General features: G+C 45.4%; 1 protein-coding gene and 1 pseudogene across 1 annotated transcript in view; both read left to right on the top strand.

Annotated features, from left to right (window-relative positions):
* The first annotated feature begins 1,197 nt into the window (after positions 1–1,197).
* LOC106602995 (coiled-coil domain-containing protein 43-like) lies at positions 1,198–2,024 on the top strand (annotated as a pseudogene).
* A 768-nt stretch (positions 2,025–2,792) lies between these two features.
* The window catches only part of mntb (MAX network transcriptional repressor b), a 33,098-nt gene continuing 18,569 nt past the window's right edge, over positions 2,793–17,321 (top strand). Inside the window, exons 1-4 of the mRNA XM_014195761.3 lie at positions 2,793–2,993; positions 10,672–11,281; positions 11,628–11,781; positions 15,324–15,516. Coding sequence (XP_014051236.1) covers positions 2,921–2,993; positions 10,672–11,281; positions 11,628–11,781; positions 15,324–15,516 — 1,030 coding nt within the window. The 5' untranslated portion in view covers positions 2,793–2,920. The remainder of the gene's footprint in view (positions 2,994–10,671; positions 11,282–11,627; positions 11,782–15,323; positions 15,517–17,321) is intronic.

Genomic DNA, 17,321 nt, shown 5'->3' with positions numbered 1-17,321 from the left:
TTATCAGTTGATTTGATTGTTATTTTGGAATGTGGAATGTGCATAGAAAGACCATTGTCTGATATACAATCTTCTTTTCTCTGTCTTTCTCCTTCTCTTCATTCGCTGGTGCTCTGCCCCTGTCTCTTTCATGAATCTGTAGCTTTTTCCTTCTGTCTTTATATTCTCTTTCATGCTCTCATCTATATTGCTCTCTTCCCTCCCTCTAGTAGTGTCGGTGTTCAGTGTTAATGAGGTGGGTAAATGGCTAAACCATAAATATATCTGCACCTTTTCTGTCTGTAGTCAACATGGAGGTGGTATATTTCTCCCTGAACTGATCATAGTGAATCATGCATGGTATGTGTGCATTTTGTGGCTTTTTCTGAGGCCAGTGTGCTCATTGAGTCTCACACATACTCTTTCACACCTCCATTGGTGATAGGGGATAATGTCTGTGTTCAGTGTTAATGAGGAGGGTAAATGGCTTATCCATACACGTGTCTGAGTGAGTGAGTGAGTGAGAGAGAGAGAGAGAGAGAGAGAGAGAGAGAGAGAGAGAGAGAGAGAGAGAGAGAGAGAGAGAGAGAGAGAGAGAGAGAGAGAGAGAGAGAGAGAGAGAGAGAGAGAGAGAGAGAGAGAGAGAGAGAGGAGAGAGAGAGAGAGAGAGAGAGAGAGAGAGAGAGAGAGAGAGAGAGAGAGAGAGCGAGAGCAGCCCTTACGCACTTCTGAGCAGTTGTTATGATTGGTCGAGACAGTCCAACTCTGTGATGAGAGCAGAGGGTATTCCACTGGGCTCTGTCCAATCACAGACTGTTACCATGCAGGGACATACACTGTACTAGCACATCCACACGCTGTACATGCATAGTCAACAACTCATATTGACACACAAATGCATGTCCAACAACACACACACACTGGTTCCCTGGCTTGCGTTGAAACTCTGAGCCAGCCCCCGAGTCTCAAAAATGACAACATTAGGGGTGAGTGTGTGGGAGGTGAGAGAAGTAGAAGAAGGAGTGAAAGAGAGTAGCTGGAGCGACATAACGTAAAAGAGAAAGGGAGAGAGAAATAGAAAGTAAATGGTAGAGAGAGAGACAGAGAGAGAATGGCTGGCCATTTAGGTAGTATTAAAAGTGGCAACAACTACAAAAATGCCTTAACATCAAGACAATGACCATCCGATTTTTTACAAAGTAAATAAATGGGCAGTGAGATCCATTAGTGCTGTTTTCTGCTGTTGGTCATAGTGGTCAGGTAGGGTGTGGATGTGGAACGGCCAAGATGTCAGCGTCCATAGCAGATGCCGAGGAGTTTGAGAAGTGGCTGAATGAACGACTAGACTCCTTAGAAGTTGACCAGGTGTATGGAGCTTATATTTTAAAAGTAGGAGAGTGGTCTTAGCGGAGTTGCTAACAAGCGGATGTATCTGGTTTTCAGGGATACAGCTAATTCAACCTAGCTTCTTTTTATGCTGAAAACCGGATGTGGGAACTCCACTCAAGCGTTTTCTTTTACGCCTGCTATGTTAGGTTAGGAGGAGAGTCGCGAAGAGAAGGACGACACACTGCTTGGAATACTATCTGCGTTTTTTTGGAGGGTGAGAAACTTGAAGGTGTCTGCAAAGAGATCATCAGGCGGTGGGTAGAGAGCTGTGCTCAGTCTGCAACCAAGAACAAATATGATATTGACGTACTGACCATTGCCAGTCTGATAGATTTGCAGGCGCAGATTGTGGTGAACCAGAAGAAAGTATCTGAGGAGTCCGGCAAGAGGGAATAAGCTAAAGAAGCAATCCTGGCTCAATATGCCAATAGCTGCTTCCCCCCAGTGGTGATAAATCCCTGTTTAACAACTCCAACATGGAGGAGGTTCTGAACAGGATGAAGCAGCAGAGGGACCAGGCTAAGACTTACATAAAAAGAAAGAAACAGACAAGGTACCTCATGAAAAGGATAAACTAGCCAAGCAGGACAGGAAGGACAACGAAAAGAAACGCACACAAAAATGGAAACACAAAAGATAACAAAAACTAATGACACTTTGGGACACTGTCACATGAAATGTTTTGTTCAAGAACAAAAACACGTCTATTTTTGCCTATCCCATATTTGCACCATAGACATTAAAAGCAGATTAGCACTATTACAAATATAACATGACATCTTAAAAAAAAAAACATGTTGTCCAGTGGATGCCCCGCCCCCCTCCGTGTGACTGACAGGTCTGGACCGGAGAGAGCGCATGTAAATGTGCCGCGCTCGGGCGGAGCGGGTGCCCATGTGGACAGGCACCATGCCTTGTTGTTCTGTGCGCTCATTGGCCAACTCGCATCGACTTGTTTTAATGCGCTGCGGGCCAGGGGAGGGTCTAAACCCTGGAGAGCGGTCCCGAGTGGATCACACGGACGGAATCTCTCAGGGACTTCAGAGTCCCGCCAGGCGTTGATGCCACGCATTTTAACGTCAAAAAGCGACCCAAACGCTTTCATATTCATAGACGCAATAAACTTTGGACTTTTGGAGCGACGGTGTCTGGCCGGTAGTGTGTGCAGGCAGCAGGCCACAGGCGGGATAACCCCTCTGTTTGGGTCTGATGTCCTCTACATACAGTAGCGCTCACCCTGCCGTCTTTTACCCCAGGCTGTTGTAACAGGGAGGGGTAGAAACGTGGAGGGCGGGCCCTGACTGCATTCGCCTTGTTATGTATTCCCGTGATCGCATCGCCATCTTGTTGCAATCCCTCTTTTACGTGTGAGAAAGCATTTATCCAAGGAATATATTTTTACTCATTTTCTTTCCGGTGAGAGGAAGAAAGGAATAAACAAATTGCGCGTTCGCGTCTGTTGCGTTCCAGACAGTGCTCCCCCGCGGATCTCGGCTGTGCCTTTTTTTCTTCTGTCCTGGGCGATCGGGTAGCCTACGGTGAGGGGCGCACGATGAGCATCGATACTCTTCTGGAAGCGGCCAGATATCTGGAATGGCAAGCCCAGCAACAACAGATCACACATGGTAAGAAGGGGGTACTCAGGTGGGAAGCGGCGGGGGGCCTGCGGGAGCTCACAGTCTAGGTAAGCCTTTGGAATAGCAGGATTTGGCTTGGTCGGTTTATTGGGTGGTCCACACCTACTTTAACCCCGAACGGTCATGCATTCCCACCGATCAGCCTAGGTCCTGCTGGGAAACATCGTTTTCACTCAATAGCCTGTTCATGGACCCTTTGTCGGTAATTCATGAACATAGCCTGACTGACCCTCTGTAGTTTGACTAATGCATTTATTTTCATTTATCAATACGGGAGCAGGAGGTATTTTTCTACCTCGGTTTCCGGGTTAAATCCCAGCTATATATAGCTTTGCTGCTACTAATATGCGCACTCTGTCTGTGTGTGGCTAGTTACGCTGTATCTACTGACATTGCCGCGCGTTCTGCACTCCAGAACGCTTCTGTATTTGTTTCGGGTTGGCTTCAAAGCATGTGTTGTTGCTTGCTACAATGTTGCAACTGTGGATCACACACACGCGTGTTACTATGTTACAACAGTACATTACATGTACCATGTCGTCATTACAGCCTTCAGTCTTTTATACTCTCGGAAATTCTAAACATGTTTTGGGTGTAAAAGATAGGTCTAGTAGGGTGATATTTTAAGCTTGTTTTGCAGTAGTAGACTAATGATTGCAGAATTTTGGCAAGGCTACTGATGGTCGATGTTGCAATCTGGTCTCAGAGCATTTCGTATTATTCTTTATATAAATCCGAGACACTATTTAATATGTTATGTTTGGTATGGTTACATAAGACAGATGGTTACTTAAGGCAAAAACGAAAGAAGGTAGTTGGTTGAGGTGGACACGGGTGGGTGTATAATGCGAAGTCTAGCAACCCAAAGGTTGTGAGTTCAAATTTTATCACAGACAACTTTATCATTTTAGCTAATTAGCAACTTTCAACTACTTACTACATTTTAGCTACTTTGCAACTACTTAGCATGTTAGTTAACTTGTAAACTTAACCCAAACCCCTAGCCTAGCTAATGTTAGCAAGCTAGCTAACGTTAACCACCTAACTAGAATTTGTAACATATCATACGTTTAGCAAATTCATAACATATAATATGAATTGTAATTTGTAACATATCATACGAAATGGGTGCTGGACATCCACAAATTAGTACATACCATACGAAACATATCATACTAAATGGAGTGTCTCGGACTTACGTACAGAATAATACAAAATGATCTGATACCAGGTTGCATAGGGCGGTGGCAGGCAGCAGAACGACCAAGCAGGCTCTCTCTTTTACATAATGCTCTGACATTGCTCAGCTATCTTATGACACTCCGGGGCGGGACACACACACAACCCTACTCCCTGTCTACTAAAGTAACTCCCTCCCTATGACAGAGCTGTGTGTGTGAAACGTTAAACACAGCATGGGTGTCCGTTTGACGGGGTTGTGAACTGAATCACAGTTATTCACAGGATATTTCATCGACGGTTGGTGATTTCATCGCCACATATTGGGAAGAGGGATTTTTGTTTCACTTATCTGGTGACGTGTCAGTTCATCCACACGCCCCTAGTGGCACATACATACCGTGTGCCTAAGAGGGCCTGCCCCGACCACCACGTGCATGCCAGAATGACTGGCGCACAGGTCACAGTGGGGGGAAAGTAGGGCAACCCCACCTTCTCTCTTTTCTCCCCCTCCTCTATCTCCTCCCTTTTTTTTCAAATTAAAAGTATATGGACACCTTTCTCCCTCTCTCAATGAAAGAGTTATGTAATTCATGTTTACATGTTTTTAAATCTGGAGCAGGGCTGAACAGAAACAGTGTGTGAGTGTGTTGCATGTATGTACACTACATGACCAAAAGTATGTGGGCACCTGCTCATCCAACATCTCGTTCCAAAATCACGGACATTAATATGGATTTGGTCCCCCCTTTGCTGCTACAACATCCTTCACTCTTCTGGGAAGGCTTTCCACTAGATATTGGAACATTGCTGTGGGGACTTGCTTCCATTCAGCCACCAGAGCATTAGTGAGGTCGGGCGCTTAAGCCTGTCTCGCAGTCAGCGTTCCAATTCATCCCAAAGGTGTCTTATGGGGTTGAGGTCAGGGCTCTGTGCAGGCCAGTCAAGTTCTTCCACACCAATCTCAACAAATAATTTCTGAATGGACCTCACTTTGTGTACAGGGGCATTGTGATCCTGAAACAGGAAAGGGCCTTCCCCAAACTGTTGCCAAAAAGTTGGAAGCACAGAATTGTCTAGAATGTCATTGTATGCTGTAGCGTTAAGATTTCCCTTCACTGGAATTAAGGGGCTTAGCCCGAACCATGAAAGACAGCCTCAGAGGTTCGATCCCAGGCTGTGTTACAGTCGGCCGTGACCGGGAGCCCTATAAGGCGGCTCACAATTGGCCCAGCGTCAACCGGGTTTGGGGAGGGTTTGGCTGGGGGGGGGGGGGGGGGATCTCCTTGCTCATCGCACTCTAGCGATGACAGGCCGGGTGCCTGCCAGCTGACTTCGGTCGTCAGTTGAACAGTGTTTCCTCCGACACATTGGTGCGGCTGGCGTCCGGTTAAGCGAGCAGTGTGTTAAGATGCAGCGCGGCATGGCGGGTCATGTTTCGGAGGACGCATGACTTCACCTTCGCCTCTCCTGAGCCAGTTGGGGAGTTGCAGCGATGAGACAAAATCATAACTACAAATTGGGGAGAAAATGGGGTACAATTCAAAAAGAAAAAAAAGAACAACAAAAACTATTATTCCTCCTCCACCAAACTTTACAGTTGGCACTATGCATTGGGGCAGGTAGTGTTCTCCTGGCATCCGCGAAACCCAGATTCGTCCATTGGACTACCAGATGGTGAAGTGTGATTTATCACTCCAGAGAATGCGTTTTCACTGCTCTAGAGTCCAATGGCAAAGAGCTTTACACCACTCCAGCCAATGCTTGACATTAGAGCAGTGAAAGCGCAGAGTCCAATGGCGGAGAGCTTTATACCACTCCAGCCAATGCTTGACATTGCGCATGGTGATCTTAGGCTTGTGTGAGGCTGCTCGGGCCATGGAAACCCATTTCATGAAGCTCCCGACGAACAGTTCTTGTACTGACGTTACTTCCAAAGGCAGTTTGGAACTCGGTAGTGAGTGTTGCAACCGGGGACAGACAATTTGTACGCACTATGCGCTTCAGCACTCTGCGGTCCCGTTCTGTAAGCTTGTGTGGCCTACCACTTCGCGGCTGAGACGTTTTTGCTCCTAGATATTTCCACTTCACAATAACAGCACTTACAGTTGACCGGGCCAGCTCTAGCAGGGTAGAAATTTGACAAACTGACTTGTTGGAAAGGTGGCATCCTATGACGGTGCCATGTTGAAAGCCACAGAGCTCTTCAGTAAGGCCATTCTACTGCCAATGTTTGTCTATGGAAATTGCATGGCTGTGTGCTCGATTTTATACACCTGTCAGCAACGGGTGTAGCTGAAATAGCCAAATCCAGTCATTTGAAAAGGCGTCCACATACTTTTGTATATATAGTGTATGTATATGTGAGAACCTTTTCAGAGCGGAAGAGAAAGGTCAGGGAGTCTGAAAAAGTGTGCTTATCCCCCCCCTCCCCGTTGCAATGCAGAGGTCCATCTCTCCCTTCCTCCCAACCTACCTCTCTCTCTCTTGTTTTCTCATTTACTTATCTGTTACTTTCTAAATGTAATCCATTAGTTACTAGTTACCTGTCCAAAATTGTAATCAGTAACAATTTTGGATTAGTGTAATATAATTACTTTCAGTTACTTTTTAGACCAAAATGAATATTACCAATTGAATGACATACAATTTCCATATATCCCCCATAAAAACAACATGCATACATACACATATATACACACATATATACACACACATACATATACACATATATATATATATATATATATACATACATACACACAAACACACACACATATACATATACATACATATATATATATATATATATATATATAGTGCCTTGCGAAAGTATTCGGCCCCCTTGAACTTTTTGACCTTTTGCCACATTTCAGGCTTCAAACGTAAAGATATAAAACTGTAATTTTTTGTGAAGAATCAACAACAAGTGGGACACAATTATGAAGTGGAACGAAATTTATTGGATATTTCAAACTTTTTTAACAAATAAAAAACTGAAAAATTGGCCTTGCAAAATTATTCAGCCCCTTTACTTTCAGTGCAGCAAACTCTCCAGAAGTTCAGTGAGGATCTCTGAATGATCCAATGTTGACCTAAATGACTAATGATGATAAATAGAATCCACCTGTGTGTAATCAAGTCTCCGTATAAATGCACCTGCTCTGTGATAGTCTCAGAGGTCCGTTTAAAGCGCAGAGAGCATCATGAAGAACAAGGAACACACCAGGCAGGTCCGAGATACTGTTGTTGAGGAGTTTAAAGCCGGATTTGGATACGAAAAGATTTCCCAAGCTTTAAACATCCCAAGGAGCACTGTGCAAGCGATAATATTGAAATGGAAGGAGTATCAGACACTGCAAATCTACGAAGACCCGGCCGTCCCTCTAAACTTTCAGCTCATACAAGGAGAAGACTGATCAGAGATGCAGCCAAGAGGCCCATGATCACTCTGGACGAACTGCAGAGATCTACAGCTGAGGTGGGAGACTCTGTCCATAGGACAACAATCAGTCGTATACTGCACAAATCTGGCCTTTATGGAAGAGTGGCAAGAAGAAAGCCATTTCTTAAAGATATCCATAAAAAGTGTCGTTTAAAGTTTGCCACTAGCCACCTGGGAGACACACCAAACATGTGGAAGAAGGTGCTCTGGTCAGATGAAACCAAAATCGAACTTTTTGGCAACAATGCAAAACGTTATGTTTGGCGTAAAAGCAACACAGCTCATCACCCTGAGCACACCATCCCCACTGTCAAACATGGTGGTGGCGGCATCATGGTTTGGGCCTGCTTTTCTTCAGCAGGGGCAGGGAAGATGGTTAAAATTGATGGGAAGATGGATGGAGCCAAATACAGGACCATTCTGGAAGAAAACCTGATGGAGTCTGCAAAAGACCTGAGACTGGGACGGAGATTTGTCTTCCAACAAGACAATGATCCAAAACATAAAGCAAAATCTACAATGGAATGGTTCACAAATAAACATATCCAGGTGTTAGAATGGCCAAGTCAAAGTCCAGACCTAAATCCAATCGAGAATCTGTGGAAAGAACTGAAAACTGCTGTTCACAAACGCTCTCCATCCTACCTCACTGAGCTCGAGCTGTTTTGCAAGGAGGAATGGGCAAAAATGTTGGTCTCTCGATGTGCAAAACTGATAGAGACATACCCCAAGCGACTTACAGCTGTAATCGCAGCAAAAGGTGGCGCTACAAAGTATTAACTTAAGGGGGCTGAATAATTTTGCACGCCCAATTTTTCAGTTTTTTATTTGTTAAAAAAGTTTGAAATATCCAATAAATTTCGTTCCACTTCATGATTGTGTCCCACTTGTTGTTGATTCTTCACAAAAAAATACAGTTTTATATCTTTATGTTTGAAGCCTGAAATGTGGTAAAAGGTCGAAAAGTTCAAGGGGGCCGAATACTTTCGCAAGGCACTGTATATATATATATATATATATATATATATAATTAGGATAAATCAATCTAAGAGTTTACATAGCTGGCCATAAATGGATGCTGCATTTATAAATGTATGGGTTATGTAGGCTTCTTCTAACCCATTGCTTTCTACTTCAATAGAGATATTCATTTGATTAGGCTATATCTTTACATTAAAAACCAAAGGCTGTTAGATTTCCAGTCATTCCAATTAATTTAATACCACTTGATCTTCAAGAATAGGACTTAGAAATATATAGATTATCCAAATTGTTTTACCTGAGCATGACCCAAAAACTAAGGACTTATTAGCCTACTCTGTTGTTTATGATTGTGTTGTCATGAAGAACTGATTGGGCTCATTGCTTCGAGTTGGAAAATAAATACTGCTCTCATGGAATGGCATGCTTTGTGCACTACCCAAAACATTTTTTTAACCTTTATTTAACTAGGCAAGTTAGTTAAGAAAAAAAATCCTTATTTATGATGAAGGCCTACCCTGGTAAAACCCGGGCCAATTGTGCAACGCCCTATGGGACACCCAATCACGGCCGGATGTGATTCAGCCTGGATTCGAACCAGGGACTGTTGTGACGCCTCTTGCACTGAGATGCAGTGCCTTAGACTGCTGCGCCATTCAGAAGCCCGTTGTTGTGGAAGGCTGTTCACAAATGTAGGCCTATGTCTGTATTTTAACCCAATAATGGTTGAATTTAAGAAGTTTAAGCTGCCTTTCAATCATTATTTTTGCAACCTGTGGACAACAAGTGAAAAATGCGCTCTTGCAACAGCTCCATAGTGAGTATCCAGTCTGTGGAATAAACGTTTGAGGGTGTTCCACCCTTCTAAACTCCTCCGTGGTATTGTGCTTTACATACTGGCAAAAATGAGTTTAATTTAACGACCATGACTGGGGCTTTTATTGCTCAATCAAAAAAAAAATCCATATGCCTTACGGACACATGCTCAAACTCGCACACTTTTGATAGACTTAAACAGGTGCAAATGATCAAGATATCAAAGTGTCACCAACAAAAACCGTAAACAATAGGCCTATAACAAATGTAGCATATTGCATTCATTTTCACATGCAAATAGGCCGTCATTGTAAATAAGAATTTGTTCTTAACTGACTTGCCTAGTTAAATTAAGGTTAAATAAAAACAACTACAATCCGTAAAGTGCAATTAGCTAAATGAGAGCAGCAGTGTGATTCACATCATTGTGCTGTGTAGATGTATCAATAATAAGTCATATCCATATCGCCCGTAGGCCACACCCCTGCTGTCGTCCTTACCTCCAGTTGGATGTACTGGATAATCCTTGGATGATGACAGCAGTCACACCATTGGAAGACATAGCTTGGACTGTAGCCTACAAAAGCCTTTTCCCGCGATTCATCAAACCCATTTGGTGTGTCATCAATATGGTCTCTGACGTGTGTCACCTTTTTAGTTAATGTCTGTGGGATCCCTCGTGTCGTGTGCATCTAATTTTGCTATGGATCTATGGTAACTGCCGTTTCATTGAGCATGCAGATTTAAGACAAACCCCTTTTGTTTAGTGTGTGTGTGATTTTGCTTGCCTGTGTGTCTGCTGTGTGCTGTGTTTATTGATGTGCATATGTGTTGACCTGTGTGTGTACGTGTGCATATGCGTGTCAGCTACACCGTGTTTGGTGTGCATTGTTGCCGGCTCCAATGACACCGCTGAGTAGACCCATTACAACCACCCCAGGCCAACGCCCCACTCAACCCACCAGCCTATCACAGGCCTGGACCAAGGGCTTTCAGCGAGAGACCCTGTCCCCACGTCCCATCGGTCGGTCTGCCTCTAGGATGACATCATTGTGTGTGTGTGTGTGTGGGGGGGGGGGGGGGGGGTGTGTGTGTGTGTTCACCACTTCCCCTAAGACAGTTTTGTCTGTGAAATATGAATTCTACTACATTTTCGTACTGCTATACGAGATGAAGCCTTCAAGTCCTTACATTTCTAACCATCATCTCTTTCCTCTTATATGTTATTCTTCTCCTCGCCCAAAGAGGAGGAGCGCTGCAGAGAGAAGGCGGAGCTTCACAGCCGGGAGGCAGAGTCCAGACGAGCAGAGGTTGTGACCTGTGTGGACCAGCCAATCAGATTCAACCATGTCACCTTGGGGTCATCACAGCATTGGCCTGAGTCATCACAACATTGTCAGCACCAGCACCGCTCTCCCTCCTCTCACCCTCTTCCTCTCTCCCTCCCTCCTCCCCCCATCTCCATCGCTGTCATCCCCATGGTACCCGTTGTCACAGCTACGCCCTCTGAACCGCCCTTTCCCGTCATCACGACGATCGCTGCTGCGGCAACCTCGCTCCACCTCGAAGGCTCCCAGGTGATGAAGGGAGGCTCCTCCCCTACTCAGCAGCAGCCAATCCAGCGCCAGCTGGCAGCCCAGGTGAAGGCGGAGCCTAACTCGATGACGCCACAGACAGGCGGAAGCCCTAGCCAATCCCAACCTCCAATTCAGATTCCGTACCCGACCTCCATCATCACCAAAGCCGCTTCCCAACATGCACTACTTCCGCAGCAAGCCATTCCCACACAGCCACGCCCAAACGGAACCATCATGGATGACCTGAGAGGGTTGGACGGGAAGAGACGACCAGGAGGGTGAGAGAGAGTCCTCGTTTTTGAGGGCATACATTTTGCATGGATTTTCACTGATCACCGACTAAGGAAACTGAATGATCTACAAATAATAAATTAGTTATTTAGGATGCAAGGTGATTTGTAGATCAGCCAGTCAACAGTGGAACACCACGAGTGTAGTTGAACAAATTGGAATGTAATCGAACACGCACAGTGTAGTCAAACATGATGGCATGTAATCGAACACAAACATGATGAAATGTCATCGAACACAAACATGATGGCATGTAATCAAACACGCACAGTGTAGTCAAACACCAACAATTGGTGTGGAAGTCAGTTTTTATTCAGATGTTGTGTTTTGCAGAGCTGGAACCAGAGAGGTGCACAACAAGCTGGAGAAGAACAGAAGAGCTCACTTGAAGGATTGTTTTGATACGCTGAAGAAGAACGTTCCAAACGTAGATGAGAAGAAAACCTCCAACCTCAGTGTTCTACGCAGCGCCCTGCGTTACATACAGGTCGGCTACATGTGTGTGTGTGATGTTAGGGTGGTGCAGTCCCCTTTTTTCTTTCCCTCTGCCTTTTATCTTGCTTTTCTTCTTCTCATCCTCGCTCCCAATTCAAATAAATGTTTTTTTCTTTAATAGCCAAAATTCACGGAAAATATAGCGATTAGAGCTGTATTCTAATTAAGCTGCCATTTCCTTTTTCTCTCATTCCCTCCCTCCCTCTCTTTTCCTGGATCCTTGGCCACGTGAGTTGAGAGCACATGGCTAACGTGAGCTCAGTGACGTCAACCCTCCCTCCCTCCCTCTGCCCCGCTTGGCTATGCCCCTCCCTCACGGCAGAGTGAGAGAGACACTGAACACTCTGTTCTGCTGCTGCTCTGCTCTTTGTCTCTACCTCCCTCTCTTTCTGTCTACCTCGGTTTCTTTCTCTTTTTCGCACAGTCATCCCTCTTTCCTTCTCATGCTTTCTCTTTCCAGTTATACATCCCTTTCTCTCCCCCTTTTCCTCTCTTTCTCTCCTCCCCCCTCTCTGTTTCTGCCCTTTAGAACACTTGGTAACCATAGAGACAGGCGGCAGGTGGTCAGAACACTGCAGGAGGTCCAGTTCTTTACTCTGTGTGTGTGTGTGTGTTTTCGCAAGTGAATTTATGCAAGGATGTGTTTGTGGAATTGTGTGTTAAGTCTGCAGGCTTTGTACTCACACTAGCACACTGCTCCTTTTAACAAGGGCAGACAAAATGAAAAATATTATGCTGATTGATGATGAGGATCATGATGACGAAGGCTTTTCAAAAACAGGTGCTGTGGTTGTTTTGAGGATGATATCTCTGGAAGCACACTGGTCACTGATAACAATGATCTCTGGGAGGGTATTGACAGGAGATCTCCATCCTAGTGATGGAGAGAGAGAGGGGGAGCAAAGAGAGATGAGGGAAAGGAATGAGGGAACCTTGGAGGGGGGTAGAAGATACTTTTGGCCATGAAGTGTATGTGGACACCGCTTCCTATTAGTGGATGTCTATTTCAGCCACACTCGTTGCAGACAGGTGTATAAAAATCGAGCACACTGCCATGCAATCTCCATAGACAAACACTGGCAGTAGAATGGCCATAATGAAGTGACTTTCAACACAGCACCATCTTAGGATGCCACCTTTCCAACAAGTCAGTTTGTCAAATTTCTGCCCTGCTAGAGCTGCCCCGGTCAACTGTAAGTGCTGTTATTGTGAAGTGGAAACGTTTAGGAGCAACAATGGCTCAGCCGCGAAGTGGTAGGCCACACAAGCTCACAGAACAGAAGCGCTGAAGTGTGTAGCGCATAAACATTGTCTGTCCTCGGTTACAACACTCACTACCGAGTTCTAAACTGCCTCAGGAAGCAACGTCAGTACAAAAACTGTTCGCTGGGAGCTTCATGAAATGGGTTTCCATGTCCTAGCAGCCACACACACAAGCCTAAGATCACCATGCGCAATGCCAAGCGTCAACTGGAGTGGTGTAAAGCTCACTACCATTGGACTCTGGAGCAATGGAAACACGTTCTCTGGAGTGATGAATCACGCTTCACCATCTGGCCGTCCCACGGACGAATCTGGGTTTGACGGATGCCAGGAGAACACTACCTGCCCAAATGCATAGTGCCAACTGTAAAGTTTCGTGGAGGAGGAATAATGGTCTGGGGCTGTTTTTCATGGTTCGGGCTAGGCCCCTTAATTCCAGTGAAGGGAAATCTTAACACTACAGCATACAATGACATTCTAGACGATTCTGTGCTTCCAACTTTGTGGCAACAGTTTGGGGAAGGCCCTTTCCTGTTTCAGCATGACAATGCCCCCGTGCACAAAGCGAGGTCCATACAGAAAGGGTTTGTTGAGATCGGTGTGGAAGAACTTGACTGGCCTGCACAGAGCCCTGACCTCAACTCCATCGAACACCTTTGGGATGAATTGGAACGCCGACTGCGAGTCAGGCCTAAACGCCCAACATCAATGCCCGACCTCAGTAACGCTCGTGGCTGAATGCTGCGGGGACTTGATTCCAATGTTCCAACATCTAGTGGAAAGCCTTCCCAGAAGAGTGGAGGATGTTATAGCAGCAAAGGCGGACCAACTCCATATTAATGTCCGTGATTTTGGAATGATATGTTCGACGACCAGTCCACATACTTTTGGCCTTATAGTGTATATAGAAGTGGGGGATGGAGGAAAGGAGAGGGGGAGATTGAAGGGGAGATTAAGGAAGAGGGGAGACGTCAGCTAGAGCAGTAAGCTGGAAAACAGCCAATTACATGACTCTTTAAATGAAATTACACCTTTATATCTTCCAATTAGATTCCTCGTTATATACTGTCACTCCCCTGCTCAACCGCAGAAACCCTTGTGGATGTTGTTACCGAGGAAACGGCTATGTGTGGCAGCTGTTGCCGTGGTGTTGGAGACGCAAGTAGACCAAATGAACACACACACACACCAACCTGCGTTTTCCTCTCCTGTACCACCATGTGTGTCATCATCGGGAAGGTGTGTGTGTGTGTGTGTGTGTGTGTGTGTTGAGCTGGTCTGTTCACCAACACACACAATTCCACCAATACACACAGTTAGACAAACACACTCGCATCCAGACACCGAGCCAGTTGGTCAATGAATAGTCAGTAGTGCACTGAGAGAAGGCTATCATACATATAGCTATCAAAATGACTTGTTTCATTTCTTCGCTGTTATTGATGAATGAATATGCAATGTAAAAATGAATGATTTGTCTCATGATAGGATTATCAATATGATTAATGGTACAACCAACCACACAGACGGTACAAGCGTATAGGCTAATCCCGATCTCTCTTACAAAGCTCCAGTAACACCTCTGCAGAGAGAAATGGGAGCCCTTTGAATGTTGAGCCGGAATGGAGTGTTCCTGGCTAGCAGTGAATGTAGTGTATTTGGAGGGGTGGGGAGAGAAACTGACCTTGCGTGTGGACTCCATCACGTGCCTGCTAAGAGTAAACCGCTTTGCTCACTGAACTCAGTGCCCTGTAGTCGGATCATGTGATGTCCCTCTCTCTCCCTTTTTCGTTTGTTTTCTGTCTGTCTTCTCCTCTATCCCATCTCTAGTATCGCCGCCATCTTGTTCTCTAACTTTTCAAACTCTTTCTTTCCACCCTGTGCTCTCTCTTCCTCTCTCACTCCCCCTCAGTAGTAAGTTGCGTGTGCCTGTGTTTAGGAGCCCCTCAGACCACTCAGTAACTTGGTCAGAGGACCATTTGTCTGCATGACTACTGCACACCTCTCTCCCTCCATCACTTCTTTCCCTCGCTCCCTCTCATAAGTTGACTATTCTTCTCTCTCCATGTTGTCTGCAGTGCACACACATGGTTGGGTCAGTTTTGGGCAGCTGTTATTGGTTTACGTGATATGTGTGTTTGCATGTGTGTTATGAGCAAGGAGTGTGTTATTGTCCCTTTCTCAGACTTTGTGAATGAGTTTAATTTATGGTAATGTGTAACAAGTGTGTTGGTATTACATATGCTATGTGTGTGTCTCCCTGTCCCCCAGACTCTGAAGCGAAAGGAGAAGGAGTATGAACATGAGATGGAGCGTCTAGCGAGAGAGAAGATCTCCACGCAGCAGAGACTGGCTGAGCTGAAGAACGAGCTGAGTCAGTGTATGGACGTTATGGAGATAGACAAGGTCCTCAGACAGACCGTACAACCAGAGGACGACCAGGCTTCTACTTCTACTGCCTCAGGTACACACACACAGACACACACACTTGCAGAAGAAAGCATGCTGTGTGTATACCAGGGTTTCCGTTAGAAACACATTTGACCTTCATGCTTATCAGTCTATAGCAGTATTTCCCAAACCTGGTCCTGGGGACCCCCAAAGGGTCTCCTAGCACTACACAGCTGATTCAAATAATCAGCTAATCATCAAGCTTTGATTATTTTAATCAGCTGTGTAGTGTTAGGGCAAAACCCAAAACAGGGACACCTTGGGGTCCCTAGGGCCGAGTTTGGGAAACGCTGGTCTACAGGTTAATTTGCTGTGTGTGTGTTTTCATTAGCCTATCTTATTTATCCAACACAACTGTCACACGTGCACAGCATACAGTGCCTATTTTGAGCAGGATGTTTCTCCTGCAGCTCCTCGGCTGGTGCTGCTGAAGGAAAACGTGTGCTTTTGTAAGCCTGTTCATTGCGCAAGAATTTGAAATGCAATCTTGTGTTAAGTTTTGGTGAACAATTAAAAAGCTAGGCCTACTATTTTTATTGTCAACTGGTAGCCGAATTGAAGCGCGCCTCCCATTCACCATTAAAGTGCAGGCAACAGGCTGTCAGTGCGTCACCGCCACTTTACAATGTGAGCTGGAGGCAGTATGCTTTCTGAAAACACAGGCCTACTTAATAGTTTGAAACCTGACTGTTTTACTTCATATTATAAAGGCATGTCCTACCTTGCTTCATAGCAGCCTATAGGCAAATCTGACCAGGGACGTCTTACCTTGCTTCATAGCAGAGCAGCCTATAGGCAAATCTGACCAGGAATGTCTTACCTTGCTTCATAGCAGCCTATAGGCAAATCTGACCAGGGACGTCTTACCTTGCTTCATAGCAGCCTATAGGCAAATCTGACCAGGAACGTCTTACCTTGCTTCTTAGCAGCCTATAGGCAAATCTGACCAGGAACGTCTTACCTTGCTTCATAGCAGAGCAGCCTATAGGCAAATCTGACCAGGAACGTCTTACCTTGCTTCATAGCAGCCTATAGGCAAATCTGACCAGGGACGTCTTACCTTGCTTCATAGCAGCCTATAGGCAAATCTGACCAGGAACGTCTTACCTTGCTTCATAGCAGCCTATAGGCAAATCTGACCAGGAACGTCTTACCTTGCTTCATAGCAGCCTATAGGCAAATCTGACCAGGGACGTCTAACCTTGCTTCATAGCATAGCAGCCTATAGGCAAATCTGACCAGGAACGTCTTACCTTGCTTCATAGCTGCCTATAGGCAAATCTGACCAGGGACGTCTTACCTTGCTTCATAGCAGCCTATAGGCAAATCTGACCAGGGACGTCTAACCTTGCTTCATAGCATAGCAGCCTATAGGCAAATCTGACCAGGGACGTCTTACCTTGCTTCATAGCATAGCAGCCTATAGGCAAATCTGACCAGGGACGTCTACCTTGCTTCATAGCAGCCTATAGGCAAATCTGACCAGGGATGTCTTACCTTGCTTCATAGCTGCGTATAGGCAAATCTGACCAGGGACGTCTTACCTTGCTTCATAGCAGCCTATAGGCAAATCTGACCAGGAACGTCTTACCTTGCTTCATAGCAGCCTATAGGCAAATCTGACCAGGAACGTCTTACCTTGCTTCATAGCAGCCTATAGGCAAATCTGACCAGGAACGTCTTACCTTGCTTCATAGCAGCCTATAGGCAAATCTGACCAGGAACGTCTTACCTTGCTTCATAGCAGCCTATAGGCAAATTTGTCCAGGGACGTCTTACCTTGCTTCATAGCGTTGCAGCCTATAGGCAAATCTGACC

This window comes from Salmo salar, chromosome 04 (assembly GCF_965601325.2).
Source record: "Salmo salar chromosome 04, fSalSal1, whole genome shotgun sequence".
Classification (NCBI taxonomy): domain Eukaryota; kingdom Metazoa; phylum Chordata; class Actinopteri; order Salmoniformes; family Salmonidae; genus Salmo; species Salmo salar.
The sequence above is the reverse complement of the archived record's forward strand: the minus strand, read 5'-3'. Positions and strand labels throughout refer to the sequence as shown.